We start from the raw sequence: 15,452 nt of genomic DNA on the forward strand, positions 1-15,452 counted from the left end.
ACTGCAAGAGCTGGAATATTGTCCCTGTTCACTACCTATCCTGCCCCATGGTAGGCCCTCAGTAAATATTTCTGATAAAAACTCCTGTGATCTCAAGCATGTATGGAAATACTTACCATCAAGATTTTAGTTGATATCTTTCTCATTTTTCTTTTTCTTTATGAAATTAGACTCATATCATAAATACCATTTTATAGCACTTTTTAAAAACTTTATTAATACCTTGTTGACATGTTCTCAGGTCTTTTAGATATTATTTTGCTGCAGAGTATTTCTTTTGTGGCTCTCTTATAATTTATTGACTCAAGATCCAATGTTGGGTATTAAATTATTTTAATTATAATTTAACCCTATACATTCTATTAAGAAACAATACTAAGGTATTGTTCCTATATTCCACAAGAATGTAGAATTTTATAGACTTCTATAAATTCTATAGGAAACAATGCTAAAGTGAACATCCTGTTATAGAAATCTTGTACATTCTGATTATTACCTTACAATAAATTGCTAGAAGCAGAATCACTGGACCAAAAGGTGTGAAGAAGGAACTTTAAAAAAATTATTCTTATATGTTGCCAAATTGCCCTGTAGAAAAGCTTTACCAATTAACACTTCCACCAGTGGTATATGAGAATGTCTGCTGAGTCTTGCCCGTACAGGATATGTTCTGTTAAATGCCAGTTTGATTTGCAAAAAAAAAATGGTGGCCGATTTATTTTTAATCTGTATTTCTTTGATAGCTGGTGCATTTGAATGGTTTTATTTTTAGTCAACAGATACACACACAAAATTTTTCAATATATAGTTATCAAAATTCATAGCCTTCACTCTGTTTCTACTTCCTGTCCCTTTATAAGGGGGTTTCTGCATTAGACTACTACCATGAAGGCCCTCTGTTGTATTGATTCAAGGAACAGGTGGTGAAAGCTTGCATGATTTCTGATTTCCGTTAGAAGAGGCAAAGAAGTGGATGCTGGCTGAAAGGAGGGAGGGGGATGCAAAAAGTGAGTCTGGGTGTATTCTGAGGGAGTGGGCTGAGGGACTGAGGAATAACTAACAGGCTAAATAAATAAGATCCCCAGATACAGCCCATCATCAGTCCTCACCTGACTTAACTATCAACAATGCCGCTTGACGCCTTTGACTCTTCACTTCACTTCTGAGCCTAAGCCTGATTTTCTTCCTTCCTTATTGGCCTTAAATCTCCTTTGCTGATTCTTCCTCATGACTCAAATCTTTGATGTTGGATTGACTTCTGGTTAGTTCTTAGATGTCTTCCTATTTCTCTCTCTGCTCACTTTCTTACTGATCTCATTTAAATACCGTCTTTATGTTGACAACTCCCATAGTTAGAACTCCAGGCCAGACTTCTCTGCAGAACCATAGACGTTGGATGTCCAAGTGGCTGGTGACAGCTCACCTTGGATGTCTATTGAGCATCTTAAATTTAATATATCCAAAGGCAAGCTGCTGATTTTCACCACCACCCCCTGCCCATCCCTGCAAAACAAACATAAAACAAGCCAAACAAAAAACCCTGCTTCTACTACAGTCTTGAAATAGCCTCCTAACTCATTTCCTCTTTTTAAACAACAACCAACATGATCTTGATAACACATGATTAGATCATGTTCTTCTTCCACCCAGAACCCTCCAGTGGCTTCCGATCATCTGCATAGGAAAGTCCAAAGTTCTCCCGATAGATGGTAAGACTCCGCCTGATCAAGTTCCACCCTGCTATCCCTCGGACATCATCTCCTGCTACTTGCTCTCTTGTCCTCTCCACTCTGGCCTCATGGGTTGGGCTCCCTGCTTCCCCTCGAACATACTAGGCTTGCTGGCACCTCACTGCCCTTCCCTCTGCCTGAAACGCAGGTGTCACTGTGGCTCGCTCTCACCTCCTTCAGGTCTTAGCTCACCTGTCATCATCTCAGGGAGACCGTCTGTCAATTAAAACTTGTAATCTCTTCCCTCCTGGAAGCCCTTATCCCACTCCTCACTTCATTTTTCTCTATAGCACTTATTATCATCTGCCATATATATGCTTTTACTTATCTGTTTTATTTCTTGGCCATCTCCCCCCATGAGACTACAAGTTCTGTAAGAGTGGCTGTTCTATCTACTGCTGTGTCCCCGTCGTCTGACCTAGATGATCATAATTGCTCAATACGTTTTTGTTAACTAGAAGACAAATGCATTATTTATAAGATTTCTTTATATATTAAGGATATTAAGACTTTGTTGTAGTTTCTTCAGAGTTTTCTCTTCACTTTGTAATATTCTTTGTGGTGGTTTTTACCACAAAAGGACTTAAAAACTTTTATGTACGTAAATCTACCAATATTTTATTTTACAGTTTATTTCTTTTCCTTTATTTGAAAAAAGGCTTCCCCACCCTGAGTCTGGTATTAGCTTCCTTCTACTTCTTTCATATTTTACTTTTTTTTTACACTTAACAGTCTTTCAAATATACATTTAACTCTAAAATTCATTTTAGTTTAAGTATGCATTAAGCATATAACTTTACCCTTTTTAAATAACCAGTCATGGGGTTCACTCTTGGTAGACAAGCTTTCTACATTCTGATGTTAGTAGCAGTCACCTACAGAATTAATAATTTCCTTTTCTTACTTGATTAAGATTCCTTGGCCCTTATTAATTAAGGTTCTGAAAAGTGTCTCCTGAGAGTAAGGCTCAGTCATGAAGAATCATCATTCTCAGCTGTAAAACTTCTTTAGGTGATGGTACTAGTGACGGTACTGAAAATATATAATCGGTTCAGGGGGTTAAAACCAAGGCCTTTAAATACAATTTTTAATGGATTCTCATATCAAGAAAAATATATACATAGGATCAATTAAGAGGAGTAACCAAATATTCTCAAGAAGTTTGAGATGATACTAGTTTATCTCATTACATTTATTACAGTTATAGAACATACAAGCATAGGCAAGTAGGCAGTAGTTAAAAACTAGATAAGTCAGACTCTAGAACCAGATTCAATTGTGTTTAATTTTTGGTTCTGTCAATTACTAACTGTAAAACCTTAGCCAAGTTAATCTAATTTCTTTTAGACCCAAGTTTCCTATTTATAAATTAAAGATAACAGTGTTACCTACCTGGGGATGGGGAGTTTCAGGGATGGGACCTCTCCTTGTACAACTGTCATAACCCTTTCTTCAGAGGCCAGTGTGAGGGTTCTAGCAGATACTGAATATGTCTATCCCAGTGGCACATTCAGGGACTGGGAAAATAACTACATGGTGGGTATGAACTCATTGGACACCCTGTGCAATAGACTTGGTCAAACCTTCCTTTGCTACCTGCATAAACCCTCACTAACCAGAGATATCCTAAGATTTCTCATATCAATATCACTTCTTATCTCACATTCCTCAAAAAATCTAGATATTCTCCTTTCTCCTACATAGTTGCTTTGCCACAGAGAAGAATTAGGGAATGTTTACCATATGTTCCTGCGGTGGCATTGCAGAGTCCTCCCTCAAGGGACTGGGTTTCCACTTCAGTCATGGGCCAGTGGTCACTGGATCCATAAACCAGATCTCTAAGTTAGATCTGGAAATTGGGTGAGGGACCTAATCTTCCCATTGTGACAGCTGACATCCTGCTGATAAGCTAGCAAGATTTTTGTTGTTGTTGTTATAGAAATTGAGCACTGTCTAGTGACGGTGCATGTATTTCACCTCTCTGGTAACACTAGGATCTTTTAGCAACCACTTACAGATCCCTCTGGGTCCAGGTACCCTGACTGTCGCTCTAGTCTTGCCGTCCAACACAGTAATTATGTCGTTCTAGCCTATGATGGTTAATTACTGCTTTCTTGCTTCTGACATTCTGAAATTCCATCCAGATTATGCTCATTCGGAGCAGAATTTAATGGCAGCATCACCCGTCACTGTCTTTGATGTACTGAGGACAGCATGCCTCCGATCTTTCACTAGTTTGTTCCCCATTACCTTTATGAATGGAGAGTTTCTTGGACTTTGCCTGAGACTAGTCAGGTGGAACATTCTTACGTCTTCCACAGTAAATCCATCTAGCATTTCCACCTCTCTGAGCCTTTGGACCCCTTCCTCAATACTATACTGCAGAAATTCTGGAATCTCCATCTCATTAACTGCAGGCCATCATGATGACCAAGCTTCAAAGTGACATCCCAGCAGACTGGTAGGAGTGGCATCTGCTAGAACATTGAATCCTGGGAGTGCCGTTGTTGATGAATTGCACCCTATGCTGACATATTCTACCCCCACTAGTCCAACACCCTTAAAATCTACTCCAGTACCTATTTCCCTGGTTCTTAGCAGAAAATATTAACCAGCTTCTCTAATGTTTTAGTTACATAAGTTATCTCCTCCTGGAGTAGGAATTGTACTTACTGCTTGGGCTGTGCTGGAGTTACCAGCCTGACAGCAATGAGGGACCATTAGCCTGGAGGCAATGGGCAACAGTGAGGCAGATCTTGAGGGGAATAAGACTATCTTGCAAGGCCCAGGCTTCAAGAGGAGTTGTTGTGCAGTCTTCAGGCAAAGGGAAGCTGTTCTCCTCTGACAGGACAGATGAGAATTAGGCTTCTGCTGATTTGAAGGATTCGGAGGAGTTGGGAAGGTCTTTTCAGGATTCTCTGCCTTGTCCACTCTACTCTCTTAATTCCAGGTCTCAGGGCCCTAGTCTCTTCCTGTCAGGGCCCCAACTGTGATATGTAAGATCTGTCAAGGTTGCACACCCAATATCCTTTGCAACTCTTCCACTGTTGCTGCTTTACTATCTTGTTTGGGGTGGGGAGACGGGGCAGTTCCAGTTTCAAGAATGTGGCTTTTAACTATCAAATTCTATACCTGATTTTCTGCACAGAAGGACTTGGAGCACCAAGGAGATAGGAATTCCCTGAAATTCTGCTAAGGAAGCCCTCTGGATTTCACAGTGTGTCTTAAGTTGGGAGTTGACTGCTCTGAGATAATAGTCTTCTTTTTGCAAAGCTTCCAATGCTGTTAACGGAGCCTTGTCTACTCCTCAATCCACATAATTATCATCACCCCAAAACTTCAAGCACACAGTTACCATATAGCCCAGTGCTTCACCTTCCACATTTACTGCATCCTAATTAGCCACTAGTGAGACTGTTAGTAATTGTGATGAAACTACATGCTAAGGGTTTTCCCTCCCCACTTACCAGTAATTCTACATTCAAGGGCCACACCCATATTGATTGTCTTAGCTTGGCTTCCCCAGGAATCAGGGTCTTAGGCAAAGCTCATAAGCTACTTTATTAACGAATGCCATCCCAGTAAAACAAGAATGAGGAGAAAACAGAGGGAGGCAGGAAAGGAGGGAGAGATGATGCAAAAGTGCATTACTGAGCTGACCACCACATGGTATCCAATACCAAGAGATTGCTTGATCCCTCAGGACCATCTTTAGAGGTCAAATGAACTATATCTCGGGACAGTTTATACAGATGGTGGGAGAGAAGTGTATTTATCCATTGGCTCTTAACTCCTCATTGGGCAACTGTTTACCCCTTAACATTAAGTAGTCTGTGCTTCGGGGTTGTGCATGCATGGACACCAAATGGGGGTCAGGGCACCTCATGCCCCACAGTCTGCAGGGATGCTCAGGGCAGGAGGGGAGAGCACATGGTGCAGGTCTGAGGTGAGGCGCTGCTGGGTTGTGCTCACGTGGAGTCACATGGGTCCATACCTTGACACAGCGGGGGCAGAATACCTGGCTGAGGACTCCAGAGGCAGGTAAGACAGAGGATCTGAGGTGACCCTTAAAAGGTGATATACCACTTAAGGAACCAAAAGACATTTCCCAGTTTCCTTTTCAGGGTATTGTGAGTGGATTGTATGCACCCATCATGCTTGACAACGGCAGCATGAGCGAGTTGAGTGATAGCAGGGATGCCAGTGGTGGATGGTCTATAGTCAGCTGTTCTTTACAGACATCAGAAGTCTGTGCTTACAAAGGACAAGGGAGGATGAATGTAAGCAGAATTCTGCCACGGGCAGTGAGAGCTCCCTTCTTGCACCTTTCCACTCTGACTCTACTAAATGCCTTCTTGACCACGGTGTTGCTGAGAAAGATTATTTTGAAGGGAATCCATTCCGCTGAATGAACAAGCTACTACATTCTACTGCAAAGGCACTGCGTGGTTTGTTCTTAGGCTAGTTCTGCCTCCAAACTGAAATTTCTGCTAAAGGTTTTTTTGGTATAGCTAGAAGTTTAGGCCTTCTGGTCTTTCCCAAAAATATATTTGGCCATGATAGTCACTGGTTCTTAGAAATACCATATGGACCAAATAAGAACATTTCAAATTACCATGAGATACAACCAAATTTTTGTCGGAAGTCAAGTGTATGCACAAAGTATCACAGAGAACTTTTGCAGGAATACTACCAACACAATTGTGTTTGGACTTTCATATGCCACTGTCCTTACTTCATTTACATTCAGTGATTCCTGGAACTGTAACCTTCGTTCAGCTACCCAGTATTTCTTCTTGATATTTCCTCTGCTTCTCTTTTATGTCTGCAGCTCTTGAACTCACCTGGCTTTTGCTCATGAAATAAGCCTCAATTTCTGTATTCATCTTTTTTGTAACCTATGTCAAACTCATAGCTCTTTCATAGTATTCTGCCACTGGACCCATACACATCCAGATCTGTGTAGTCAGGGATACACTATTTCAGTTTCTGGATCCTCTGGCATCAGAGCTCTCCATTTTCAGACAGAGTTCAACTTCAGCAGACATCACTTCTTCATCCCTGGGCCTGGTTCTATACACTCTAAGCTAAAGCACTTTAGTTCTGTGCTCACAGAATTAGGACTCCCCTGAATTAGGCAAAACTATTCATCAGAATTATATTCATAGCACACATAATGGCACACTCTTATTAACTGTTTTCTTTTTAGTTAAGACACTTACGGTTTTAAGTGACAAAAGAAAGAATTAAAAAACGGCTTAAAAAAAAGAATATTTTTGACTAATGTATCTGAAAAGCCCGAGTAGATTCAGCTTCTCAGGCACAAATGGATTCCAGGGCACAGACACTCATTGGGTCCAGGTCTCTCTCTATCCCTTAGCTCAGCTCCATTCTTGGATAGGGCTCTTCCCTCATGGCAGCAGTGTGGTTTCCAGCAAATCCAGATTTATAGACTCATAGCTCCATGTCCACTTCTCTGTTGCAACAGTTTGAACAAAAGTCTTAAACTTGACTTTCCTTGGGTCACATGCTTAACCCTGAGTCCATCATTAAGGCCAGAGAGATAAGACACTCTGATTGGCTACAACTCAGCTACATGCCAGACTTTATTGCCGAGGGCAGAGTCAAACCATCCAAACCCCAAGAACTGAGAGTGAGGAAGAAGTGCCTCTCAGAAGAAAATCTGGTGCCGTAATCAGAAGAAGAGCAACTATTTGCTGGGTAGAATGAACAAAAGATGTCCACCATAGTTGTCTTGACTGATCCACTCTTTCTTCGGATCCATTTCCATAGGTCCAGTTCTTATACAAACCAGTAATGTCTAGATTTATGTTGGTACACCGAGGGGTGCTCCATGGATTCCTTTACAGAACCCCAGGCTTTCCCTTTCTTCCTAATGAAGGAGGCAGTCTGAAACTTGGTTTCTTTTAAGGCCTGTGCACCCATTTCCCTTTCTCCTTTATACTAAAAAAAAACCCCTATTTTTACAAATACAAAAAGCATATAAATATAGCACATGTAAAATATAAGCCACTTTGCTGGGGTTTAAGCCAGCAAAACCAGAGACATAATGAGCTGAGCATCTTTATAGACACCACTTTACAGAATGGTATGTCTGCATGCTGTTGAGGCAGAAAATTGTCAAAAACAGCCAAGCTTCAAGTCCTGCTATATAAAAGGAATGTATAAGAAATAAAGTTGCAGTTTGTTTCTAGACACGCATCCTTCTCCTACCAGGCATTCCCAGCAGGCCATTCCAGCCACCCTCTTATGCTGCATCCTCAGCATCGTGTGTGGCTTAGGTGACATTTTTGGATCCTTGTTTTTGTTTCCTAGTTCTTAGGGTTATATATGTCTCTCCTCAGGTTGGCATATCACTGGTTGTTAATTCTGGTAGAACATATTCCATTAAGATACCCAAAAGTTGCTTAATTGTCAAACAGCAGAATAGGAATCTCCTTCCTCCCTTACTTTTCTTCCTTCTCTCTTTTTTTGGCCTTTTTAAAGGAAGGAAGTATTTAATGGGGATGAGTGAATTTTTTTGTTAGAATAGAATGAGGAAGCAAAGATTTTTTAAAAAAAATTTTTATTGGAGTATAGTTGATTTACAATGTTGTGTTAGTTTCTGAGAGATTTTTATTATAGTCAAACATCTGAGTTATGCTACGAGAGCGCGTGTGTTCATATTAGCAAGACAAAGGAGTGTGTGTGTTAGAGAAACCCCCCACTGTTAACTTCTGCAAGAGAACCTCGGGCAGTACCACCATCCTTCTAAGACAGATCCAGGACACTGTGGGAGGAGATATGTGAAGGAGGAGGAAGGACAAAAGACCAAGGTGAGCTAGAGGAGAGACAAAAACAAGAGAGACCCAAGAGGGAGGATTCCCCTGGATCTTCTCCAAGCTCGGCTCTGCGTGGAGACCATGGAGAGGCTGATGGAATGGTAAATGGGTGGCCTCTTTTGCTGTACTCTGGGTGTGTTTAGGTGTAGCCAATGTAAGATTGTTTTCCTTCTGGACTGTATTTGCAGGACTTTTCAGATGTTGCATGTCTTATGGTGGCAAAGGAAGAGAGGAAGAGGGAGGTACACTTGAAATTTGAAGTCAAGAGAAAAAAATGCATGTAGACTCCTCCTTATGCGCTCATAAAGAGGCCATAAGCTAACTTGGAAAATAAAACCCACATATGATGAAAACAATGGAACTTATCCCCAGCTTCCAAGTCAACAGATTCGTTTCCTGATCCATCCCCCAGCAGTGTATCTTAGGAAACCCAGAAAGGTGCCACCTCCCATCTGCTTTCATTATTTCATGATGCATTTCAGAAGGAGATTTGAGATGTCTAAGAACTCGAAATATGGTCCAGCCAGAAAGTTTTTAAAACCCAGGCAGTGGGCTCTTTGCCTACAGCTCTCCGTCTGCCCCAGGAATGGTGCCCGTTTGCACCACACTGATCTTGGCTGCTGGGTTTTAGTAGGCAGTGAACACACAAAGAGAATGGCACATCCTGGGCCCCTCTCAGAGCTGAGGTTGAATGCAAAGACTAGTACACAGAGAACAGAGGGCAGTTTCCAGCCTCCGCCACTGCCAGGTGGAGGGCTGTCTTTGCCTTTGGGATTTTCTCTTTCACCTACTTGGCCAGGATTCTAGAACAGCTAACTTAGTAGTCTTCAACCCTGATCGTGCATTAGAATCACCTGTTGAGCTTTGGAAACAAACAAGTGCTAGGGCTGCACCCCCAGGTCAAATAAATCACAACTCGGGGGATGCAGTCCAGGCATCGGCACTTTTTAAAAGCTTTCCAGGAGATTCTCAAGGACAGTCAAGGTTGAGTCCTTCTGGGCTTTCTGGGAAGTTCTCTGTCTCTGTCTGACCCTCCACTCCTCTCCCCTTCCCTGTCTTCACCCCCTTCTTCCCTCCCACCCCTCTCCTCTCTTCCCCTTCCCTCTCTCTCCCCCCTTCCCTCCAATAAAAAATTTTGTGATAATGACTTACTTCCCCAAGAAAACCTCCACTCTCTTTCTAAATACTGAGAAGATCTTCTAAACTTACAGTGTTCTGTTTCCAAACATCTTCTACGATTATAGGAGTCTTGTTTTCAAAATGTGTATTTATAAAGTGATGTACAGCAGTTTGGCTTTACCTGTGGACAGCCTGGCTCTGGCCCTTGATGGAAGGAGAAGATTAGGAAACGAGATGAAGCCAAAGAAACTTTGGCGAATGATTTTCTGTTTCCCCATTGTCCTTATTGGCACCAGTGCCCACACACAGGGCCATTCAGGACACCAAGTTCTCCATTCATTCATTAAATACATAGATAGATATGTAGATATTTTTAGTACTAACAGTATTCAAGGCCCCATGCTAAGTGCTAAATATACACTGAAAGAAAAAGAATAACTTCCGCTTTTAAGTGCCTAAAACTTGAATATTTAATTATAATACCAGGTTTTACATTTTCGAATGGAAATATTTGAGCTGAGTCATAAAGATTGAGTAGGAATTAATTGAGCAATAGAAGGAAAGGAGCATTCTAGGCAGGAGGGAAAATAGGCAAAGGCTCAGAGGTGAGAAATGGTATAAGCCCTTCAGGATCTGTAAGAGGCTCCGGGGGATGGTGTTTTGCTTGCAGATTGGCGACTGGCTGTTGACTTAACAATATTAGGCCTCCCTGCCTCTCGTGAGGGCATCTGAGGCATTGCCTCCTGATTAAGAGCCTTACTTTGACTGAAAATCTAACTGCACGCTGCCCATTTTTATGATTATTCTGTGTTTATTTTTCTCTCTTTTCCCTGCAGGTCAGCAGGTGTAGGGGTGGGGGAGGATAGACACTGATGAATTGAATTTCCATTTGATTCACAGGCTATATACAGCATGTACACACACACCCTTAGTAGGGAAACCTCTTTTCAATCTAGGGATAAAGGCCTTCAACCTCTAGTGATAAGGGCCCCAAGCCTTTCTGGAGTTGGGCCTGGGAATTTGAATTTTTAACAAGCTCTCCAAGTAATCCCATGGCACAGTCATACTGGGAAGCGCTGCCCTAGTGCCCAGTGCTGATCTGAGAAGGGAAGTTCAGAAAATAATAGCCAACACTTACATAGTAGTAACAAAATGCCCAGCACTGCTTCAAGTGCTTTACTTAAGGAAACGGAAGCACAGAGTTCAGGTGACTTGCCCAGTGCACACAGTCAGTCAGTGGCAGAGCGTGAACAAAGCCACTCTTAATCCACACCCTAGATCTGCTCTGTAAAGAGCCAAGACCATTAGCCAAGCTGGCAGGGAGTTCTTGCTGTGCTCCAGGCGCCAGTCATGTGCTGGTAGATGCTTCACATCTGGCTCAGTGAGGGGAGGAAGCACTTGTAGAACTTGTCCATTTCTGTGGTCCAGATGTCCCTGACCACAGAATTGGGAAGAAATGTGCCCCAGTGATGAGTCAGCTCCAGTTCACCACCAGACACAGCTGTCACTGACTTGTGACTCTAACTGGTGTTGGCCACCATGGCAAATGCCAGCAAGTGCAGGCCAGTGGCTATGGAAGAACAGAAAAGGGAAATCTATTTCCTAAAACAGGGGAGTATCCAGAGGCTTTGGAGATCTCAAAACCCAGGCTTTGTGCTCTGGGTTGAGATAATGAGAGGGCCAAGGAATTGTATTTCGGGACATGGAAGGCATGTCCTGGAGCAGGCAGCCACGTTGTGGTGTGAGGTCAAGGGTGGGGACCCTAAGGCCTTCCTGCCCCCACATATCCTTGTCAGTATTCTCCCCACAAGTAATTTCCTCCATCTCAGCTACCTCCTCCCTTCTCTCCCCACCCCAGTTCAAGTGCAGATTCTCTAGAGAAGGTTTCTTCTCTATCTGCCCTTGCCCTTCACACGTTCTCACACTTGCTCCAGGGCTAACTTAGAGGACCAGTGAGGCAACCTCGCAGCGCATCACAGCTCTGTGGGTCTTGGGGACGCAGGACAGATGCATGGTGATTCTTTGTGCTAACCTGTTTAGGTACCAGCAGTGCTTCTACGGGGTTAACCTGTCCAGTCTCCGGGGTGCTGCGGTGGACGAATACTTCAGACAGCCAATAGTAGTAAGTGTGCTCTTTCTTCCCATGTGTTTATCTGTTGATTCATTCACTTACTAACTCAGGCACCTGGGACGCACTGTGCTCTCAGGCTCTGTGCTAAGCCATCACAGAAGCAAAGAAAGAGCTCCTTGGAGCACTATGTTTCAAGTTTTCCAGCTCTGATCTCCCGATCAATTAGGAAAATGCTCAGAGAATGATACTGTTGAAAGCAAGGAGATTTTCCAGCTGCCTTTCAGTAAGTAACTTCTGATTTTCCAACTGTCCTGACTCACCCCATGCACATACTCAGCCCTCATACTTGTTCAATAATTCACATCCTCCCATTGATTCTGGTGACCCAAGGCATAATAAAAGGGGAAGCTTTGGGTAATAAATAGCTTGGAACAGGAGTTTTGTTGTCAGACAGATTTGGGTTTCAATTGTGGTCCCATCTAGCTGTGTAATCTTGGGCCACTTAAGTTTGCATTATCTGAAACTTTCAGTTTTAAGTGGAAGGAAATCCAACTCAAACTGACTTAAACTAAAATGAAATTATTGGTCCTCAAATATTGCAAAGCCTGGAGACAGAGCTTGCTTCAGTGACCTGTTGCAGGAGTTCAGACAATGTCACAATGGTCTGGTTTTTCTGTTCTCATCACTTATCTCCATTTCCTCTGGTTTTACTCTGTTCCTAGACAGGATCTCTCCTCGTGGTAGCAAGATGGCAGCAGAAGCTACAACTTCAGATTCTTACAACTCTAAGTCCCACAGGAGAGCCTGCCTTTTCCTAATAACTTGGGCAAAACCCCCAGAATTAGTTTAGATAGAGCCTGATTGTCCTACCTTGGGTCCTGCGTCCATCTGTAAGCCAGTTCCTGTCTTCAGGGGAAAAGCAATGCTCTCCTTGGCCAATCTGAGGTCATAGGCCACACCTGGAGCTGATGGTAGACTAAATTCCTATGGAACTTCTTGTAGTGTCGAGAGGAGGTAAATTCTGGATGGTTCAAAAAACACCAAATGCCTGCTGCAGAGTCATTGGTGAGGATTAAATGATATAACCTAGTAAAGCACTTACTAAATAAAGCACTTAACTAAATAATTGTGAGCTTTTATTATTAATATTATACTCATTAAGCTCATGCCCTCTAAATTCTAACTCTTGTTGACTTAAAATTTCAGGAGGAAAGCTAGACTGCAATCTTGTTTGAGTTCAGTTTATTCTGATAGAAAGGCATCTTTGGTTTTTTTCCCCAAGGACACATTTGACATTAGGATTTTGATGGCTCGGACAGTCAAGTACACAGTAAACTTTATGGATGCAGAAGAGGCAGATCTCCACAGGTTGGTACCAACCAATGTTGCTCTTGATTTTTAAAATCTCCTCAAAAAAAAAATAAATAAATAAAAAATAAAATCTCCTCTACTCCCCCCCCCATCCCCCAAACTTCAGGACAGAGTTCCACAGCTCACACAGGGAAGAGATTTCAGGTGTGAGTCACACACAGGAATGGTCCATCAATTACTAGTTTCATTTATTGCAAAATGAGGGAAATGATGCCTCCTTCATAGGATTGCTTTAGGAATTGAATGAGAAAAATTAAATAGTAGTAGCTTATGCTAACATAACCAGACACTGTTCTGAGCCCTTTACATATAATGACTCATTTAATCCTCACAGCAACCCTATGCAGATGGTACTATTTTTGTCCCCACTTCACCAATGACAGAAATGAAGCAGAGTGGAACAGTAAGTTGCATACACAGAATTATGTAAAATGCACAGAATTAATATGTGTGTTAGAGGTAGTATTGGACCTTTCAGAAGGCCAGAGTCTGGGCTTTTTAACCACTCACCCAGGCCAGTACCACAATAATGACAGGAAGAGGAGCTACACCTTGTTGAGTGCTTGCTACATACTAGGTAACGTGTCCACTTGAAGAGACTCTGAAATGAAGACTCATTTCTCAGGTGGTGATATGAATCCCCTTTGGATTACCTTTCATTATTAGTATTTTACCCTTTTCTGCCTGAGAAGATTGATATTCGTATTTTTTTCTGGGTAAGAAATGTAAGACCCAGCTAGGTTATAATTTGCCTGGACTACCGAGGAAGCAAGAGTCAGACTTCAGAAGGTACAGCTGGCTAACTCAAACCGTCATCTACCTTGAGATCAGGGTGGACAAAGGATGCTGTATCAGTCAGGATAGGCTAGAGCATGCTGCAGTCACAAAACCAAACTTCAGTGACTTACGATAACACAGGGGCCTTTCTCCCCTACGCGGTTTATTCACGTGCACCAGCTTTAGCTCCATGCAGCATTGCCAACGCCAGCAGTCAGGCGGGTGCAGCAGCCTCTGTCTGGAACAAGGCTGATTACTGAGGAAGAAGAAAGAGCACGGCAAGGCATGTACTGGCAATAAAAGCTTCTGCCAAGAAATGACACAGCTCACTCCTGTTCACATTTAATTGGGCAAAGCAAATCACGTGGCAGTACCTAAGCACAGGAAGGTGGATGAATGCAATACTACTGTGTGCTCAGAGCAAGAGAAGTGGCATTTGGGAACAAGTCCAATGACTACCACAGGTCCAGACAAAATTGACTTTCATTGGCTTTATTTGCTGCTCTGAGCTGCCTCCTGAGTCAGGGAATTTTTTGAAAATTATGTCTTTGTTGGCTTTTCAGAGATGTCACTCATTCATTTGTTGCATTGATTCAGCAAATGTTCGTTAAGCTTCTCCTTTGTGCTGGGTACTGTACTGGTGCTTGCACAGATACATTAAGTCATTTCTTAAGTCTCTCCTTGAGGAGCTCATGGTCTGTTCAGGGGAATTCCAAAAGTGGGAGGAAATAATTACAGTGCATTAACAAACAAATTCAATGTGACAAGTATAATGGAAAACTCTAGAAATGCTCTGACTACTGCAGGGTAGAAGAAGTTAGGCCTTTGGAGGCACCATAAATGCAAATAATCTTAAAAATAAGATTTTCCTTTGAAAATCTCTAGCACATTCACTAAAATGTGTCTCCCTGGAGTAGTACAGCCCCAGCAGTGGACCAATAATATCATCTTTTAATTGTGGAATACTTTGAAGTTTACAAAGCACTCTCACATACATTTTTTCCCACTTGACACACACAAGAACTGTGAAAGGGAAGTAGAAGAGAGATTTTGCCACTCTTCAACAAAAGAGGAAACTGAGGCTCAGAGAATTTAAGTGACTTACCAAAGTTCCACAGCTAAAACAGGTCCAGCTTCTAGATTTTGTTGTATCTTTTCCAGCATTCTTTCTCTTCCCACTTACTCTGCATTTGGCATCAACCATGGCAACTTCTGCATGACTCTTGCTGTAGCCTGGTGGGGAGTTAAATTGCCTCCCTGAAAAATAAATGAGCTATGACAGTGACCTTCTGAGCTTGATGTTCCCCCTTGTGGTCCATTTCATCTTTTAGGGCCCTGAATAGCCTTTCGCTTCTGAACAGCTGCGTAGGGGAGCTGCCACAGCCCATGTTTTGGCTTCTGGAAGGACGGTTGTCAGCTACGTCCTGAGTCATCCTCCTGTTTAGTAGTCCAGCCCAGCTCCGGATGCTGCACTCGCCCTGTGGAGTTCTGGGTCACTGCAGCACAGTGGGCTGGTCCTTGCAGAGTTTCATCAAGAAGCAA

At 42.5% G+C, this 15,452-nt stretch overlaps 1 protein-coding gene and 1 long non-coding RNA gene across 4 annotated transcripts in view; one reads left to right on the forward strand and one right to left on the reverse strand.

Moving 5' to 3' along the window:
• LOC118896310 (histone-arginine methyltransferase CARM1-like) overlaps positions 1–15,452 on the forward strand; it is a 255,491-nt gene that overhangs the window by 223,237 nt on the left and 16,802 nt on the right. For both annotated transcript variants that reach the window (XM_036854083.1, XM_036854084.1), the window contains exons 8-9: positions 11,732–11,813; positions 13,045–13,130. In XM_036854083.1, the coding sequence (XP_036709978.1) occupies positions 11,732–11,813; positions 13,045–13,130 (168 nt within the window). The remainder of the gene's footprint in view (positions 1–11,731; positions 11,814–13,044; positions 13,131–15,452) is intronic.
• Positions 12,639–15,304, reverse strand: LOC118896311. Of its 2 annotated transcripts, none has more exons than XR_005020174.1 (3): positions 15,016–15,304; positions 14,042–14,166; positions 12,639–12,783 (listed from the first exon to the last, which is right to left on the reverse strand). It is a non-coding gene; the product is annotated as an uncharacterized LOC118896311 (long non-coding RNA). The 2 variants fall into 2 exon arrangements; XR_005020173.1 differs by having other exon boundaries at positions 14,042–14,607.

This window comes from Balaenoptera musculus, chromosome 6 (assembly GCF_009873245.2).
Source record: "Balaenoptera musculus isolate JJ_BM4_2016_0621 chromosome 6, mBalMus1.pri.v3, whole genome shotgun sequence".
Classification (NCBI taxonomy): Eukaryota; Metazoa; Chordata; class Mammalia; order Artiodactyla; family Balaenopteridae; genus Balaenoptera; species Balaenoptera musculus.